Source organism: Asterias rubens, chromosome 16 (assembly GCF_902459465.1).
Source record: "Asterias rubens chromosome 16, eAstRub1.3, whole genome shotgun sequence".
Classification (NCBI taxonomy): domain Eukaryota; kingdom Metazoa; phylum Echinodermata; class Asteroidea; order Forcipulatida; family Asteriidae; genus Asterias; species Asterias rubens.
Window position 1 is genome coordinate 11,110,355 of NC_047077.1, and position 19,509 is coordinate 11,129,863.

The following is a 19,509-nucleotide window of genomic DNA, read 5'->3' on the forward strand; positions in this document are numbered from 1 at the left end:
GGTGGGTTTTCCCGGTATTTTCTCCCGACTCCGATGACCGATTGAGCCTAAATTTCCACAGGTTTGTTATTTTATATAGAAGTTGTGATACACGAAGTGTGGACCTTGGACAATACTATTTACCGAAAGTGTCCAATGGCTTTAAAGCAAAGAATAAACGCTTACAGAAGCAGGGAGTTGCATGCTTGGACTGATTTATGGGGCTAGCTTACAACAAGCGTAGTTCACAGGCTAACAGGGATTTTTTGCTTCTGGACATGCCTACTCGCCCCTTTCTAGGCTTTGTACGCTAACACAGCTAGTACAGGGCCAAAACAAATCAATTTCATAGAGCTGCCATTTGACATGGTAGTTTGGCTGGTGACCTTATACTGTAAGCATCATTTGGTAAAGCTAAGCTACTTTTTGTGCTTAAAGGAACATTACAGAATTGGTAAAAACAAAAATTGTGAAGATCACGGATTTACATAAAACTTACATGATCTGATGATGATGATAGTAGAAAACATCCCTTGAAATATTTCTGTCTGAACTTTCATATTTGATGAAAAATAAATAATCTAATTGTGATTTGTTTTACTCATCTCTCAAAAACTACAGCACGTCAGCAAGTAATATTTTAGGGTGCTTTCTACTATCATTATCTTCAAACTGTGAGAGTTTAATGTAAACATGTGGACACTGTGATTTGTGTCCTACAAAAAGGACCATTTAAGATACAACAGCTGAGAAGATAATGATTATCATAATAATAAAACATCAACTTGAACCTAAGAATTTAGATTTACTAAACATACTTTACTTTTTTACAAGATTGGCCATTAATTACTGCCTTTTTTTATACAGAACTGTCATATTAGATTTCTACACATAATTCTATATAGATTATTTGTCCAAGTGATGCTAATAGTGCCAGAACATTGACACATTTTTCAAGGTAAAATCCAAGAAGCTAACATTGTTAGACATGTTAGAACTCATGAATATGGTTTAAAGGCAGTGGACACTATTGGTAATTACTCAAAATAATTATAAGCACAAAACCTTACTTGGTGATGAGTAATAGGGAGAGGTTGATAGTATAAAACATTGTGAGAAACAGCTCCCTCTGAAGTGACATAGTTTTCGAGAAAGAAGTAATTTTCTACGAATTTGATTTTGAGACCTCAAGTTTAGAATTTGAGGTCTCGAAATCAAGCATCAGGAAGCACACAACTTAGTGTGACAAGGGTGTTTTTTCTTTCCTTATTATCTCGCGACTTCGACGACCGATCGAGCTCAAATTTTCACAGGTTTGTTATTTTATGCATATGTTGAGATACACCAACTTTAAAGACTAGTCTTTGACAATTACCAATAGTGTCCACTGTCTTTTAAAAAAATAATAATAATAACCTGAAGCCTAGGCGATAAAGATAAGATAGACGCTAAAGCGTTTGTGTGTTCAACAAGAACAGGCAGGTAAGGGCTAACAATAGTATGAAATTGGAATTGTTCAGACCAAGATAACAGCATGCGCCATACAAAACACCCACAGTCATTCAAAAACATAACAGAGCTGAGCTCAGTTTTAGGGTTTTGCTTTTCGCGAAATTCTGTGCTTACACAATTTTATGGGCCTCAAGTGCAGAATTCCTTGGTCAGCAGAGCCGTGAAGTTGGGCCCAAATCTGCAGGATATTATGACTTGACATAAATAAAACCTGAAGCCCTGCCACAAAGTCTGCAACTGGAGACAGAGCCCATCAAAAATACTTGAGAAAGGCATGGAGGGAGATTAAAAATACAAACCAAAAGTCTAAAGCCCTTCTCACACTGTATCTCTTATCCCCGAGAAAGGCCCAGGGACTTCTCTTACCCCCACGGTTACCGCAGGGCACTTTCACACTGTGTCCCTGTTCCACGGGGTGCTGTTGGCATGTTTAAAGAAATACCCCCGGGTTTTACCGCTTACCTCTACTCCGGAGCAGGGGAGGCTATTTCCCCGGGGCATGCCCATTTTACAGGACAGACTGGGGGAAGACTGGGGGTAAAACGATCATAGTGTCAATAGGCCGGCCATTTATCTCCTGCAGGCCTGATACTTCACAGTAGGCAACAAAGGCGATTGCCTCGATGCCCCTTTGTCATTGCCTTGGTGCCCTTAAAATGCTCCAGTAGAAATGTACAATTTCCTCATAGGGCGCACTTTAACATGAAAATGCCTTGTGCACATTCCCTTTCAAAAAACAAAGCATACAGACCTGCCCCTGGGACAACCACACGGGAATAGACCGTATTTAATAACCCCTTCGTTGCTATGAAAGTCGCCATCTTGTAGGGCAAACCGTATGCGTGTCTAAAGGCGTACATCAAAGAAGCACGCAACACGCAGCGTTCCCGGTATGATTTCTAGGGCACATGTACGCGCACACACACGCACACACTTACAAACGCCATGTTGTAGGGCAGATATATGAGTAGTGATGTCATATTCAATGTGGTCTATAGAATAGTGTGAATAAAAAGGGCTTAATATTTCTTAGCTCACTTAAAATTACAACATACGAGAGAAAACTCGCAGACCCTTGTAGACCATGTATATTGCACCAAGAGCGCAGAAAAGCAACTCCCTGCGATCACGTCGGATGTTATCATTCTCCATGATGGCTACCTTCCTAGTCAGGAGATGAAGATGGCGCTGTAGTGCCTGCACGTCGAGGGCGGGGCCACTTTCTATCATGGAGGAGTTGTGTTGGAGCTTGGAGGAGCCCAAGGGTGTTTCGTTGAGGCCACTGAGGAGAAAACAAAAGATTTAAAGAGATAATAATATTAATAATAATAATAATAATTTTAAATGTTTATATGGCGCTTATTCACACACCAAGGGTGTCCCAAAGCGCTTCAAATTATTACCCCTGGTCACTGGGCCTTAAATCATTCCTTAAACCATCGGCGGTAGAAGAGCACATTGTTCATTAAGGGTCCACACACATTTGCTTCGAAATTGCGTGGTTTTCCTTTTACTTTGCGAACTAACACGGTCGGCCATTTATGGGAGTCAAAAATTTGACTCCCATAAATGGCCGACCGTGTTTGTCGACGAGGTAAAAGGAAAACCACGCAATTTTGAGTGATACTTGTGTGGATCATTATATTCTACTTTTAAAATATCTTTCTAATCATATGCATTTTATAACAAACGGTTACAAACGCTTTCCAAAGACCAACTCGACCGATCCAAGGCAACGTTTTTTTTGGGGGGGGGCTTTTCATTTGTGCTCGGAAGGTCTTTCATACGTTCAGTTTACAATTCAAGGTGCTGCGGCACATTCAGCAGCCCTGCCAGAAACACCCCAAACCCCTTCTCTTAACGGCAAGTGTAACTGTGTTCTTTTACGTGCTGTACACACAGGACCTTTCGGTACAGAAAAATTTTAAAAAGTTCACAGATTTACAAATAATTTACAGGGTTTACAGAAGGTAATGGTGAAACACTTCTCTTGAAATATTAGTCCATGAAATGCTTTACTTTTTGAGAAAACGGTAAAACAATATAAATTCTCGTTAACGAGAATTACGGATTTGTTATAAACACATATCATGACACGGCGAAACGCGCGAAAACAGGAGTGGGTTTTCCCGTTATTTTCTCCCGACTCCAATCCGATTGAGCCTAAATTTCCACAGGATTGTTATTTTATATACAAGTTGTGATACACGAAGTGTGGGACTTGGACAATACTGTTTACCGAAAGTGTATAATGGCTTTAAAGGATTCAGGCACTTTTTCAAAATGTCCACAGGTTTACATTAAACTTACAGGGTTTGAAGATTATGATAGTGGAAAGCTTCCCTTCAAATATTACTTAATACTGAGGTGCTGTAGTTTTTGAGAAATGAGTGAAACAAGTCACAAAATAATTGTTGTCTCATGAGGCCAAAATTATTTTAGCATGTAAAATCCCCTTAACCAGTTCTGGTATTATACCAAAACCATAGCATAACTGGTTAATACGTTTTTACATGCTAAAACTGAGACGAAAATTATTACTTTTACTCATTTCTCAAAAACTACAGCACCTCAGTAAGTAAAATTTCAAGGGATGCTTTCTACTATCATAATCTTCAAACTGTGTTTGTTTAATGTAAATCTGTGAACACTGTGTTTTTCGTTAAAAAAAGTACAAAATATTACCCTTTTTAAGGACAAAGTTTCATGACTGGGACTCAAACCCACACTCTGCTACGGAAACACCAGAGGTATTTATTTTTGAGATCTTACTTTTGCACAACTCGATAATTAGCACTATGCTCGTCTGGCTTCAACACGCTCTGGTCACCAACTGTAGGGAATCTTACATCATCCATTTTCAGTGTATGGGGAGGGGTGGTTAGTCCGACAACTGTGTCAGCTGAGAAAAGACACAGACAAATAAATTGTGTTAAACAAATTTAATGATACCATACTGATACTTAATGGTGATTATTCACATTTTGGGGATGCAAAAGTTATAGTAAGTTTAAGAACACCCTTTCATCAGGCATGATATTTGGTCCTAAGAAAAAAGTCTATTGACTGCAAGGGTTGACCTATACCATGAAAGAAGTTCATCAGGCTGGTAAAATATCAACTTATTAAATGAATTTTCTATGGAACACAGCCAATGCTCACGTAATTTTTGTTTACGTTTCGACTAGTTTCATTAGTCATCCTCAGAACCAGGCACCACCAGCTGGTTGGTGGCGCTGTTTCCTGCTACGACCACTGAATGGTGGTTTGGCCGACTGGGAGGGTACGAACTTTCACACATATGGGACCCCCTCATACCCCAAGTTCCACCCCGGGGGAGGACACAATCGGCCAAACAGGAAACAGCGCCACCAACCGACTGGTGGTGCCTCGTTCTGGGGATGACTAGTGAAACCTAGACCTACTTGTTCATACTGTGTAGAGCTTAATGTTTCAGCCTACTTAATCACAATACTCTACTTTTAAATCATTATACTCTACTTTTAAATCATTCTTTCTAACCATATGCATTTCATAACAAACAATTTCAAACACTTTTCATAGACCAACTCGAACGATTCAAGGCAACATGTCCCTTCAAAAAGGAAGACTATCATGCCTGTTACAGAAGGACTACATTTATCAGAAAATTAGTGCATCACCAAACTCAATTTGAACTTGAAGCCCCGCGGGCAGAAAGTTTATTTTTTAAGGGATTATTCAGAGGAAATCTAACCTGTGGGGAACGGCGTCATTTCTTCAAGATCCAGATGCCTGGGTGTTTTTCTTGATCCAAAGTGCGTATCTGATCCTGTAAGTATTAACAAACAAACAAACTGTCAGAGAAAAAAATTGGTTAAACCTTCTTTTATCAATTCATTCATTAAAAAAAAATACAATTCCTTCTAGAAATGATGTACAACTGTAAATCAAACGAGGGAAATTTAAGTTTCTACCGGGAAATTTCAAAAGACACCTCATCAGTAAACAGTTAAGAATCAGGCCTGATGTTACTATGTAACGCACACTCTGACTGCTGCTTCTCATTAAATTTTTCGCTCAGCGAACAAAATTTGTTTAAACACTCTACAGGGAGTTTAAAAAAAAAGTATACATTTAGAAAAATGTATCCCAACTGGATTTTTTATAAGTTAAAAAAAAAGAGTAACTTAAAGGCAATGTACAATTTAAAGGGAAGGTACACTTTTGGTAATTGTCAAACACCAGTGTTCTCACTTGTTGTATCCCATCATATGCATAAAATAACAAGCCTGTGAAAATTTGGGCTCAATTGGTTATCAAAGTTGCGAGAAAATGATGAAAGAAAAAACACCCTTGTTACCAAGCGTGTACCTCCCCTTTAAAGAGAGAGAGAGTGCTAACTTTCTGCTTGATACTGGCTGTTCCGTCACAGCGCAAGAACAATGCAGGTTGACCTTAAGGCAGCTTTGGGGATCTTACCTGCAATCATGATTCTTTCTGGTACGTTCATGGCGTGGGCCGGACTGTTGGTCATAAAATCCAAATTTAACTCTTCCGAATCTGCGTAGGAATCGTCTGCGCTGGGTTGGCCCATGCTTAATCTGGTTGGAATCTAGGCATGGGGAAATCCAATCAAAACGGAGTGATGCATTCTTCAGGAATGATTATTTGGTAATTAGAAAAAGGTAAATCTACACATTTACCGGTAGACAGATTTCATTTCTTGGCCACATTTTAAGTCAAGAGAGGGCGCTATGTACAAACACACTGGGCCCAATTTCATAGAGCTGCTAAGCACACAAATTTGCTAAGCATGAATATTATTCCTTGATAAAAACAGGATTACCAACTAAATTTCAATTATTCCTTGTTACTGGTGTTCAACTGTTGTTTGCTCATCCTGAAAATCACGTTAAAATTTGGTTGGTAATCCTGTTTTTATCAAGGAAGAAAATTTCATGCTAAGCAAATTTTTGTGCTGAGCAGCTCTATGAAATTGGGCCCTGATTAATTCTTAGCGGTTAAAGAGAACCCTCTGTTTAAAACAGTTCATTCATTTTATGTGCGTCATTGGTCCAGTCTAGTGGAGTTTAAGGAAATCCCTCTAGGTTTCCTCTTTCCCCCTGTGGCTTCAGATTCCAGAGTGGCGGCTTGGATGCTGTTAAAGACAGTGGACAATTATTGGTAATTGTCAAAGACAATTTGAGCTCAATTGGTCATCGAAGTTGCGAGAAAAATATTACGAAAAAAACACCCTTGTCACACGAAGTTGTGTGCTTTCAGATGACTGATTTCGAGACCTCAAGTTCTAAAGTTCTCGAGGTCTTGAAATCAAATTCGTGAAAAATTACTTCTTTCTCAAAAACTACGTTACTTCAGAGGGAGCGTTTTCTCACAATGTTTTATACCATCAACCTCTCCCCGTTACTCGTCACCAAGAAAGGTTTTATGCTAATAGTTATTTTGAGTAGTTACCAATAGTGTCCACTGCCTTTAAGAGCCATACCCCACCCCGGAATTGTGACAATATATTGCACGTTGGCATACACTACTGCTAGAACTATGAAGTTCATTCTGCCATAGTCAAGATGAAAAAAAGAATGAACCTTAAAAAATGTAAATTTTTGTTTTTACCCATATACACCGATGTGTGTTAGTACTGTATACTCAGGACTCACCCGAGTTCTGTGAAAAAAATTCACAGGCATATTACTATGGTAAATGGTTCTAAAAGAAGGCATACACTACATAGTGGTGTCTTGCCTCATTTCGAAATCCCACGAGGGGCAGTTCAGTATGTTGATTGGGTTTTCAGTCACTACCTGACTATATGTGGGTTTTCCCTAGAATAGTTCTCTGGGGTTTTCCTCTCACATCGGAAACTAAAACTTCTCCATTGCCTTCTCCCCTCGTCCAGCTGCTGAATAGTCTTTAAAGGCAGTGTACACTATTGGTAATTACTCAAAATAATTATTAGCATAAAACCTTACTTGGAGACGAGTAATGAGGAGAGGTTGGTAGTATAAAACATTGTGAGAAACGGCTGCCTCTGAAGTGACATAGTTTGTGAGAAAGAAGTAATTTTCCTCGCATTTGATTTCGAGACCTCAGATTTAGAATTTGAGGTCTCTAGATCAAGCATCTAAAAGCATACAACTTTGTGTGACCATGGTGCGACAATGTTTTTTTTCCCACTAATATCTCGCAACTTCGACGAGAATTATCATAGATTTTTAGATGCAGAATAAGTTTAACGTCATTAAAACTTGAAAATTGAATGGCGGACAGACCGTTTGAATTTTGTTTGTTTTAGTTACCTGCATTTTACTATTGATGTCAGTACTGAACTCTGTGCTATAGTGCATCTGTTGTAACTCATCCATTTCTTGTTCCATCTGGTATTTTATGTCGTTACCCCCGGGGTCTTTACTCCCCATGACGCCACTGATTTACCTGGAAATAACAAACAAAAAAAGTAAATCAAGATTATTATTTATTATGAACATGGCTGTATTTTAAAATGCATAAAATGCAGCTTTGCTACCATGGTCAATGATCAGTGTCACTCGATAGATCACGTGATATGGCTGCTATTTTGGATTCTATCGTGTGCCAATATGGGAACAAGTTTGTTAAAAAATTAAGTGAAGACAAAAACAAAATTTCTTAGTTTAACTGCAGTCTGTAATAAATTCTGATAAATATTGTCTACAATAAACAAAAATAAACAGATGGGTTGATTTTCTCCTGAAACCAAACATGGCCGGTCTGAAATGGTGGAAAAACAGAATGTTATGAAGTGTTTTTGCTGGGGGGGGGGGGGAATGCTTGGGGGGGGGTCTTGTACTGTCATGCTCTGTAATATCTCAGGATTCTCATTAAGTAGCCATAATTATTTCTTAGGACAAAAAATTGATAACATTTTTACAATATTGATAAAATGAGTTGATGAGTTTTATTTATTTTGCACGCCATACTAGCTTCTGAATATTCATTAAAATACCAACCAATGAAAGTCCCTGAAACATAAGTTCTAAGCTCCATTTCATAAGCTCCATGCATTACCATTAATGGCTGACATTCTCTCGAAATGTAAGACCAAAACTTTTAAGATTTTAACACACAATGAAGTGCAAGTGTCTTGTAGAAAGGTTGGTGAGATGATTTTTTATAAAATCATTCAGTTTTTGATAATATGAGCAATTTTCCCTTTACAAATCGTATCGGAAGCCCATGAGGAAAAGTTTCCGTATGGCGCCACCACTTTTTCATTCGAAATAAAATAATATAGTATCTAATTTACCTGATTGATATATCGCTTTTTGTAAAAATTAGTGAAAAAGTGGTGGCGCCATACGGAAAATTATCCGCCCATGACACCACACCATCATTACATCATCTCGGACCAACCAAAAGAGGACACTTTAAAATATATGGATAACTTTCCGTATGGCGCCACCACTTTTTCACTCATTTTTACAAAAAGGGATATATCAATCAGGTAAATTAGATACTATATTATTTTATTAAAGTGGTGGCGCCATACGGAAACTTTTCCAAATATATTGGATAACTTTCCGTATGGCGCCACCACTTTAATTTTGACAAAAAGGGATATCTCATTGAGGTAAATTAGATACTAAATTATTTCATATCGAATGAAAAAGTGGTGGCGCCATACAGAAACTTTTCCAATATATATTTAATTAATTATACTTAAACCATGGAGGTAGAACTCTTCTTCTTTTTTCTAGTTACCTACCGCATTCAGGGCCATGACAGGTGCGGTGCAGATGGACGGATGTCAAAATCAAACAATTTTATATTTTTATAAAAACAGGAGCACAGCCACAGTGCCCCATCCAGTCGGAAAAGTTTCCGTATGGCACGTATGGCGCCATCACTTTATCGAAATAAAATATAGACAGTATCTACTAAACAGTTTATCAATTTGTTTTGTAAAAATTAGTCAAAAAGTGGTGGCGCCATACACAGTCACAATCAGATAGTTATCCATCCAGTCTGCTTGGTACCTACGTGTAGGCTGTATGCAGAAATTTAGGAGTCCATTTCATCAGATCACTGGAGATCCATTTTTAAATAATGATTCACCCTCCCCCCCCCCCCCGGCAAAAACACGCCCCAAAATACCAAACTCGAGCTGTCTCAATTTCATAACTTGCGCAAAATCGACAATTTGTCTCCCTCTGACGTTTTGCTCAATCTCGAAATTGTGCAACACACTAATGAGCAAATCCGAGAATGCTCTCAACATGATAAGGTCGATGACGAGAATGAAAGTAAATGAATTGAAAGCCCTTTTTGCTGTTCTTGAAGGAACATTAGAAGAAACAAACTTACTTCGTATGGTCTACAGGTACTCCTGTATAATCTCCAAAACTTACGCAGCCGCTCAAACTGAAGAAATTATTCAAGGCAATAGTGGACGTTTACGGAAATGTTGACATCAGCAATCAACATTCTCAGCTAGCACTGTGAAAGTTGAGAGGTCAGAGATGGGTACCAAGTTGAGGCTGAAGTAAATTATTATTCGTGTTGGGTCTAAATTTTTAGTTTCGGTCAACTGCTACAAACGGCCGTCACCCTCAGTATAGTGGGCTGAGCGCAAAATGATTTAAAAACCCTAAATGCACCTATTTGTTACTCTTTGTTGTTTCAAAAGTATTTTCCCCTTTAATTACACTAAACATTACAATTTAACATGTTAAAACTCGCCAAACCGAATTTCCAAGAAGTTTAGATTGTGATTCTTAAGAAAACGGCTGGAGTCGCGAGACTACGCGTACAAAATAAACCGCATGTGGGTGGATGATTGCACCATTTCTACAATGCGCACGTAATGCTAGATCGTGGAAGTAAAACAACACGAAGTATACTACACTTACAGTGTACTGTAATTCCACTCAATTTATGCGAAATGCTGTAATGTTAAGTGTTCCTCATTAACCCAAATATTCATCAAGTTTAGGAAGTTATCTCAATAATAAAAGTCGTAAACACTACTAAACAGCATGGCAGAAGAAGTTGCAGAAACTACGGGGATTGACCCAAGCGACAGTCCCAGATCTCCCGGGGAGAAAGAGCCACAGGACGGCGTGGACTACGCGGAGGGCGATGAGGGCGAGGAGGCCGCCGGCGGGGCGGACGACTGGCAGGATATACCAGAGGGATCCAAATTTGAGTGTGAGTTTAAATGGCACATATTGTGGTTTTTTTCCTTGATTAAATATTTCCAGCTAATTAAATTAGTGAGTATCAGGTTTGTCCCAAATACCATTTATTATGGTACAGAAATTAAATGATTTAGTGTAAACAAAAAAAAAGGATAAATTGATGGATAAGATAATTTATTAAAAACTATAACTTTATATGAAGACAAAACAGTCATGATCACAATGGTTTCATGTGAAATGTGACATAATTTACTTATTATCTTTGACCAAGAAAAACTGCAAGATGAACTAAATTTGGGCCAATATAATATTGCATTTTCAGGATTATCAGCACATTACCAAAAAATCCTGATTCAAGTCTAATCACCATTTTTTTTTTTTTTTTTTTTTCAAACTGCCTCTAGCTACCGGGCAACCTCGGTAGTCTAGTTGGTAAGACCTTACTCTATGGTAAGACACTGCTCTAGAATTGCAAGGGTCGTGGGTTCGAATCCCACCCGAGTAACATGCCTGTGATATTTTTTTCACAGGACTCGGGAAAGTACTGAGTATACAGTGCTTTATACACACATCGGTGTATGGGTAAAAAACCAAAATTAACACCATTTATCTGTTTTTCTTCCATTAGTTCTTGACCACACCGCAGATGTACAGTAAGTAATCCAAAACAGTTCCTTTTAAAACAAATGAACGGTAACATTTTCCAGCTTTTTTTGTTGATGTTACAAGAGGCTGGAAGAGGAACTCATTCAGTTCATTCTTTTAGGGTCATTATTTTGTGGAGCATTTAATGATTATATTTTTTGTTTAATGGACTTTTAAAATGGTTTATTTATTTAAAATGTCATCGCAGCATACTGCTGAATTGCGACATTATTTACATACAATCGTTAACAAGCTTTACAAAAGAAATACATAATGAAATATTATTTTAAAAAACAAAAAAAACAAAAGCCTGCCTGAAATGTGACACTGACAGTTTTTAACTGTTGATTTGAAAATAGTAGAAGAGCCTATTGATGTGAAGTGAAAGCTAAATAAGCATCAATCTTGTCAAAAAGAAATGTACAGTGCCTGGAAAATAGAATATAAATACCACACAGTTGACTTTTTGAATGAGTAGGTTAGTTGATAAAAAGTGAAGCGGAGAGTTTACTTTAATTCACCACATTTTGTATTATAAACGTACATTTTTCAACATATTGATATTTGGTTGACAACTTTTATTAACCAACTTTTTATTTTTGTTTGTTTTGTAGGTTGCATTCATGTATCCTTTTGAAGTAGATTGATTAAAAGACACAACATTTTAATAATGAACTCAGAAAGTAATGAAGTTTGTGGGAAAATCTTTAAGATTTGGCAGTCACAAACAACACTTTTAGTGATATAGGGTCCTCAAACTGTTTTCTCAACAGATGATGTTTCAGATGATGGAAATATTTCTCTGAAAGAATGGTTAACACCAAGATTAGCTATAAATTACCACTTAATGTTCATTTTGTCTTGTGGGAACAATGGGTTCAACCAATACACACATGTTCAAAACTGGCTTACCTGACTTGGTTGTGGTCACAAAATTAACCTTAATTCACACAATGTCAAAAGAGTATTTTTAGGTCACCTGGTTTTTTGCAACCAACAGAAATGCAGTCAACTTTCTAGAACTCTAGAAAATACACAGTTTTTGTCTATTCAATTGGCTGGAACACTCACTGGCCCTTTCAACACTGTGTCTCTCATCCCAGTGGATTACAGTTCTGGGAAGGCCCAGGAGTTTTTTTACCCCATGCGTGGTTACCATGCATTTTCACACTGTCCCCACCTAGGTCCCTATTCAATGGGGTTCCGGCTGCACCTTTCCAGACACCCTAGAGTTTTACCACTTAACCCTACTCCGGAGCAGGGGTGGCCATTCCCCCATTTGCCGGGGTAGATCAGGGGTAAAGAGATCCAAGTGTGAAGACCAGTTTATAGTCGGTCGCGCGACGGTCGGGCGATGGAAATCTTGACGTGCGATCAAAGAAAGACACATTTTTTAGGCCTCAGTGATGACTATAAACTTTGTCCTGTGTCAAGATTTCCATCGCGCGACCAACTATAAACCGACCTTGAAAAGGCTGGCTGTTATTCCCCAGGGTTGCCCCCCAGAAATAGAGAAGTGTGAAAAGGGCTTTTTAGAGTGACTTTTCTACACCATTGTTTGTACACATTTGTATTTGCCTTAACTGTATCTTTCTCAGGGGGCGACACGTTAAAAGAGTCGTTTGAGTATGTTGCATTGGCAATGTTCGCTTACATGACAGAAATCAGCAAAGTAGACAAATTGACAACAGTTACAATAGAAGCAGAAGGTGAATATCTGATTCTTTTTTTAATGTTTTTTTAATCATTTAAAACCTGTTCATATTTGATAATGTATCAACAGTATAGTTTGGTCATAGTATTTTGATGAATCTTTGTAGTAACAATGTTTGAACCAAGCAAAGGAAGGCATTAATGTGGCAACTTTTTATTTTCTATATTTTTTTTCAGGAGATGACATGCTTTCGTTACTCTATCATTTCTTGGATGAGTTCCTGTTTGTATTTTCAGCTGACCCATTTTTTATTCCTAGAGTAAGTATGGCCATGTTTCTATTTTTAAATCCTAACCAACAACCCTCACCACCCTAAACCCTTACAACACTGAACACTACAATGAACCAACCCTAACCAACCAATCCTCACCACCCTGACCCTAACAGCCAACCCTAACCACCCTGAACACTAACCAATCAACCCTAAGTAAAGCTTCACCCTCCTGAACTCTAAACCAACCAACTCTCAACACCCTGAACCCTATTCAACTATTCCTAACCAAACCCAACCACCCTAAACTCTAACCAACCAACCCTAACTAAAGCTTCATCACCCTGCACTTTAAACCAACCAACTCTCACCACCCTGAACCCTAATCAACCAACCCTAACCAAACCCTCACCACCCTGCATACCCTTACCCCACACAACCAACCCTCACAACCATGAACCCTGTAACCAATTACCCTCACCACCCTGAACCAAGAACCATCAAACCAACCAACCCTCTAACCACCCTCAACCCTAACCCCTAACCACCCTGGATACCAACCAATCCTAACCAAACCCTCACCACCCTGCATACCCTGAACCCCAACCAAACAACCCTCACCATCATGAACCCTTTAACCAAACGACCCTCACCACCGGACCTGAACCCTAACCATCAAACCAACTAAACCTCTCACTACCCTGAACCCTAACTCCTATTCATTCATTGGTGTTGCCTGAGTTTAGTGTATAATAAAATAACCCCAACCAACTGTCACCACCATGAACCCTGTAACCAAACGACCCTCACCACCCTGAACTCTAACCATCAAACCAACTAAACCTCTCACTACCCTGAACCCTAACCCCTATTCATTCATTGGTGTTGCCTGAGTTTAGTGTATAATAAAATAACCCCAACCAACTGTCACCACCATGAACCCTGTAACCAAACGACCTTCACCACCCTGAACTCTAACCATCGAACCAACTGAACCTCTCACTACCCTAAACCCTAACCCCTATTCATTCCTTGGTGTTGTCTGAGTTTAGTGTATAATAAAATAACCCCAACCAACTGTCACCACCATGAACCCTGTAACCAAACGACCCTCACCACCCTGAACTCTAACCATCAAACCAACTGAACCTCTCACTACCCTAAACTCTAACCCCTATTCATTCCTTGGTGTTGTCTGAGTTTAGTGGATAATACAAAAAATCCAAACAGCCCACGTTTAGCAGGTTTTCCACGGGGTGTGTTTTACCCAGACACTGATGTTTTATTGCTTATTATTTTTGCAGGAAGTAACAATTGATGAACTAGATTTAGAGAACTTTAAGATAAAAGCCACAGGGTAAGTAAACTCTTTCAGTGAAAAAAAACACCACTCTCTGGCTTATTATTGTCTTTCTTCTCTTTTTCCTTTTCACTGTTTTTTTTTTTTTTAGGTTGTTTATTTCTGATTTAAAGGTAGGGCTTAGATTGTTTTTTTGTCAACGTTATTTATTGCCAAAAGTGATAAAGAAAAGATAAAACTCACTGTGTGAAAGTTTCACAAGAATGAAAACTGTCCAACTTTAGCAAGGTGAGAGCGGGTACCAACTTTATCTCTGGCTGCAGCATTTAGGAAAGCACACCAAACCACAGAAATCTTACAAATTATTTCTCTGTTTGAAATCTTTTTGAGTGACAAATTCTCCAATTCATTTTTACTTCGAAGGCAATCCTTTCGCAGTATTTGGTTACCACCAAAAGCTGCAGTGTGGGGCTACTCACCAAGTAACATTTTATAACTGCTTATTGTAAGAGTTTTTGCCAGTCTTCATGTTTGACCACACCTTTTTAAAATCAAATGAACTCGCATAGTTCATATGCTTTGTATCATAAACAAATGCAGACGTGCCTTGGTTTTTTTTGTCCATTTTTATGGTCTTTTTCTGGATATTGATTTCTTTTTTTGTTGCTTTGTATCATAAACAAATGCAGACTTGCCTTGGTTTTTTGGTCCATTTTTATGGACTTTTTCTGGATACTGCTCTTTTTTGTCTTCTTCTTTTTTTTTTTTTGGGGGGGGGGGCGGGGGCAAGGGTTGGAGAATTTACCAACCATGAATGCAGTATACTGCTGTGGATGTGGGTGGAAAACAATTCCCAATACACGTCAAAATACACAATGAATGCCAACTGTATTTGTGGTGGAGGTGCCCCTGACCTGATACCTAACAAGCTCCCAACAACAAAGAAGCGTGACATTAAATAACAATAGAATGTTGATATTTTAGATCAATGGGAACACCCTGCTGAGCAGTTTGCAGTCCCCAAAAAAATATCGGGTGGGGTTCTGCTGGGTTGCTGTTTACTCTGGGTCTGGGTGTTGGTTTCTACACTTGTTTGTCTTGGTTTTGTTAAAAGAAAAAAATTATAACAGAAAAAAAACAGGTTGGACAAATTCCTATAATGTCAAGAGTAGAGAGTAGAAGACATTTCTAGGCACGTATTTTTTTTTTCTTTTCTATTCTGTGGTAAAAGTTTATTTCAAGGCACTGGACACTATTTGTACGTTTCATTCAGCGTTGGGGGCTTTTTACGTCATAATCTGTCAAAATTTGTTAGGAACTAAAAAATCATACTGTTTTTTTTGTTTTTTACCCCCAAATTTGAACAATGTACATCTAACCACACCCTCTAACAGGCATTGGTTGACATACATTGTTCTGATTTATAATTTTGTTGACATTGTTTATTGTCATCTTTTTGTTTCAGGCACGGAGAAACATTTGATTTGACGAAGCATCCTCAGGTAAAGTTAACAAGTCTTTTAAGGCACTGTACACGTTTGGTAATTGTCAAAGACAAGTGTTCTCACTTGGTGTATCCCATCATAAGCATAAAATAACAAGCCTGTGAAAATTTGGGCTCAACTGGTCGGCGAATTAGTTGCGAGAAAATTATGAACAAAAAAACACCCTTGTTGGACGAATTTGTGTGCTTTCAGATAGGAATAAAAGTCTTCTAGCTAGAAGTCTCTTATTATTTTAGTGAGAAATTACCTCTTTCTCAAAAACTACGTTACTTCAGAGGGAGTCGTTTCCCACAATGTTTTCTACTTTCATCAGCTCTCAAATGCTCGTTACCAAGTCAGTTTTTAAGTTAATATTTGTTTTGAGTAATTACCAAACGTGTACCTTCCATTTAAGCAAAAATATCTGCTCAACTTTTAAATTTGCACTTCAGTGGTGTGATACAAAAGAGGGGTGCCATTTGCAGGCCTGCAGCCAATTTCACGAAATGCTTGGATTAATCCTATTTCGAGTTAGGACCAGTAACCCGTCTTAACTGAGGATGGGTTCAATGCGTCCTAACGTCTTTGGATACGGAAATTATCTCGTCCTCAGTCCTAAGTTAGAAATAGTTTGGTGAAATCGACGGCTGGTACTTTAAGGAGGCAACGAAGGCGATTGCCACCATGCCCCCGATCATTGCTTTGGTGCCCTTAAAATGCTCCAGTCGAAACTCACAATTTCCTCGACGAAGGAGAAAATGCCAAGGATGTAAAAAAACAAAGCATTTGCGAGTTAGATTCGAACAAAGTCTGGTACAATTACTAGCTTTAGTCACTTGAAGGAACATTACAGATTTGGTTTTGCTAGCAAAAAAGTTGCTTGCAGTGTAAGCACTTTATTTAATCCACCATATACATAAACTGACACACCTGTAGAAGTTTGAGATTGATCGGCCATCTGGGTCACGAGAGAATAGTGAAAAACCATTACAAATTTTGCGTTGCATCGATGCAAAAAAAAAATTAATAAATGCTCACTGAGCGATAAACTCAAAACGCGTAATTAGATTGTTTATTTTTTATACACTATGAAGTTTCAGACAGAAATGTTTTAAGGGATGTTTTCTACTATCATCCTCATTAGACTGTGTAAGTTTTATGTAAATTTGTGATCTCCACGATTTTCGTTTCTTACCAATTCTGTAACGTTCCTTTAAGTTTGTGTTAAAAGTTGTTTCCTTTTTGTATTGCAGGGCACAGAAGTGAAAGCAATCACCTACTCCAATATGCAAGTCCATTCAGAGAAAGACACTCACGACATCTACGTAATCATTGATATCTGAAGAGAGTAACGACATTAGTAATAATAATAATAGTTGCTTCTTATACAGCGCGCATGTCCATCACTCAGTGACGCTCCTGGCGCTGTAGTTGCTTCTTTTACAGCACCAATATCCGTCACTCAGTGACGCTCCTGGCGCTGTAGTTGCTTCTTTTACAGCACGCATATCCGTCACTCAGTGACGCTCCTGGCGCTGTAGTTGCTTCTTTTACAGCACCAATATCCATCACTCAGTGACGCTCATGGCGCTGTAGTTGCTTCTTTTACAGCACGCATATCCGTCACTCAGTGACACTCCTGGCGCTGTAGTTGCTTCTTTTACAGCACGCATATCCGTCACTCAGTGACGCTCCTGGCGCTGTAGTTGCTTCTTTTACAGCACGCATATCCGTCACTCAGTGACGCTCCTGGCGCTGTAGTTGCTTCTTTTACAGCACGCATATCCGTCACTCAGTGACGCTCCTGGCGCTGTAACATACAGTATTTCCTGCAAGATGTGGGACTACGTTCGTATTATGAAACCTTGTCCTTTTACAGCACCATGTAATGTTTTACAAGGTGCTGTGGCGCAATACACTGCCGATCAGACCGGGAACACTGGGTTGAACCCCTTCTCTTTTTGATAAATGCACTAGGTTTTTTAATGAGCGTTAAACAACACATGGGACCAACGGCTTTATGTCCCATCCAAAGGACGAAGGATCAAGATTAAGTGTTTTGCTTAAGGACACAAGTGTCATGACTCCTGATCCCGCACTTTGCTGAACAGCAGAGCTTGAGTGCAGCGCTCTTAACCTCAGTTCTTAACCGCTAGGCCATAATTAGCATTCAGTCAATTGATTAATAATAATAATAATGACGAGTTTTTATATCGCGCTTAACACGCGTGGCCATTCAATAGGAGACTTTCCAACGCTAGGCGGCAGCAGACATACCGGGTAAATTTCCATTGTTTACGTAGTTCTGAACATGCGCATAATTCTGAGAACAATGGATTTACCCGGTAAGTCTGCTGCCCTCTATCGTCCCAGAAAGTCTCCCATTCATTCCTTGCATTGGGTTGTATACAGCCTGTGCAACAAATATGCACTATTAAGCTATTAAATCAAACACAAGAACCATCTCTGGCCCTCATCAGGTACCCATTTACCCCTGGGTGGAGAGAACCAGTGTCTTGCTCAGGAACAGAAGTGTCTTTAGACCTTTAGGATAGACTAGTCAGTAAATGTTTGTCACGGTGCATGCTCTTGCGGCATTTTACTGCTCTCTTGATGTTGCTGGCTGCTGACTGAAGTTTCCCACAGAGTAGCAGTCTCGTTTTTATATTTGCCAGAGAGTTTTAGGCTAACCTTACGGCTAAAGTGCATTCCACTTTTAAGAAACCTTGGTGGCCACCTGTTCAGTCGAAATATGACGTAAACTAGAGGGTAGTACAAGTCATGGTCACATACGATAACGTTCACTTTGATGACATCCCACAAAAAAAAGGTTGCCTTCTCGGTATTATCTTGGGATTACGACATCTGAACAAAAATATCTTTTCATTGTAAGTGGTTAGACTGCAGGACTTGCAATCACAAGGTTGTGGGTTCGAATCCCCCAGCTAACTGCTGATTTCACAATGACTAGAATAAATATTGTTGTCTAGTTAATGAATCACAATTTCTTGATTTGTGTAATTCATAATCATAGATGTTAAACCAATGTTTGTGAGAGAGATTGGCTGTTGCCAGCTTGGTGTTTTTATCCCTTAGTGGGAGTTTGCCGAGTTCCCTTCATGGGAAGATCATTCAAACAAAAGACTACAACTGCGTTTCTGCGAAACAAGTAAAATATATATATTTGGTTTGCGGTAACACCATGTGTATATCTACTTGCCAGGTAGAGTTTGTTCTTAGACATGTTAGAGAACTGTCTTGCTATATTCTACTACCACGGAGTAGATTTATCAGATTTTTCGGGAGACTTTTCAATTCTGAAAAGTACAAAATCTACCTGGCAAGTAGATACACACATGGTGTTATGGCAAACCAAATATATATTGATACCTCACCATGCAATGCCTCAAGTCAAGCAATTTAGATTAACAGACTTGGTTGAAATAGCATGGTTATATTTTCCTAATGTTGGCTTTTCTTGTATGTAA

The 19,509-nt window shown here is 38.8% G+C and overlaps 2 protein-coding genes across 2 annotated transcripts; one reads left to right on the plus strand and one right to left on the minus strand.

Moving 5' to 3' along the window:
- Positions 1-1,322: 1,322 nt before the first annotated feature.
- LOC117300589 lies at positions 1,323-9,969 on the minus strand. Its single transcript, XM_033784250.1, has 6 exons — positions 9,835-9,969; positions 7,791-7,926; positions 5,953-6,085; positions 5,228-5,302; positions 4,264-4,393; positions 1,323-2,773 (listed from the first exon to the last, which is right to left on the minus strand). Exons 2-6 carry the CDS (start codon positions 7,908-7,910, stop codon positions 2,536-2,538), a joined length of 696 nt encoding a protein of 231 aa, XP_033640141.1. The 5' UTR covers positions 7,911-7,926; positions 9,835-9,969; the 3' UTR covers positions 1,323-2,535.
- Positions 9,970-10,323: 354 nt separating this feature from the next.
- Positions 10,324-17,765, plus strand: LOC117301185 (protein archease-like). Its single transcript, XM_033785090.1, has 8 exons — positions 10,324-10,677; positions 11,296-11,320; positions 11,927-11,937; positions 12,911-13,021; positions 13,203-13,285; positions 14,542-14,594; positions 16,003-16,039; positions 17,275-17,765. Exons 1-8 carry the CDS (start codon positions 10,506-10,508, stop codon positions 17,362-17,364), a joined length of 582 nt encoding a protein of 193 aa, XP_033640981.1. The 5' UTR covers positions 10,324-10,505; the 3' UTR covers positions 17,365-17,765.
- The last annotated feature ends 1,744 nt before the right edge of the window (positions 17,766-19,509 follow it).

What these genes read in the sequence shown, in the direction of transcription:
- LOC117300589 (XM_033784250.1), bottom strand. Translation starts at nt 7,910, where the DNA reads ATGGGGAGTAAAGACCCCGGGGGTAACGACATAAAATACCAGATGGAA. An exon ending in AATGACGCCGTTCCCCACAG is followed by an intron (nt 4,394 to 5,227) that starts GTTAGATTTCCT and finishes GTCTTTTCTCAG; the next exon opens with CTGACACAGTTGTCGGACTA. An exon ending in AATTATCGAGTTGTGCAAAA is followed by an intron (nt 2,774 to 4,263) that starts GTAAGATCTCAA and finishes TTTTCTCCTCAG; the next exon opens with TGGCCTCAACGAAACACCCT.
- LOC117301185 (XM_033785090.1), top strand. Translation starts at nt 10,506, where the DNA reads ATGGCAGAAGAAGTTGCAGAAACTACGGGGATTGACCCAAGCGACAGT. An exon ending in AGAGGGATCCAAATTTGAGT is followed by an intron (nt 10,678 to 11,295) that starts GTGAGTTTAAAT and finishes TTCTTCCATTAG; the next exon opens with TTCTTGACCACACCGCAGAT. An exon ending in ATTTGACGAAGCATCCTCAG is followed by an intron (nt 16,040 to 17,274) that starts GTAAAGTTAACA and finishes TTTGTATTGCAG; the next exon opens with GGCACAGAAGTGAAAGCAAT.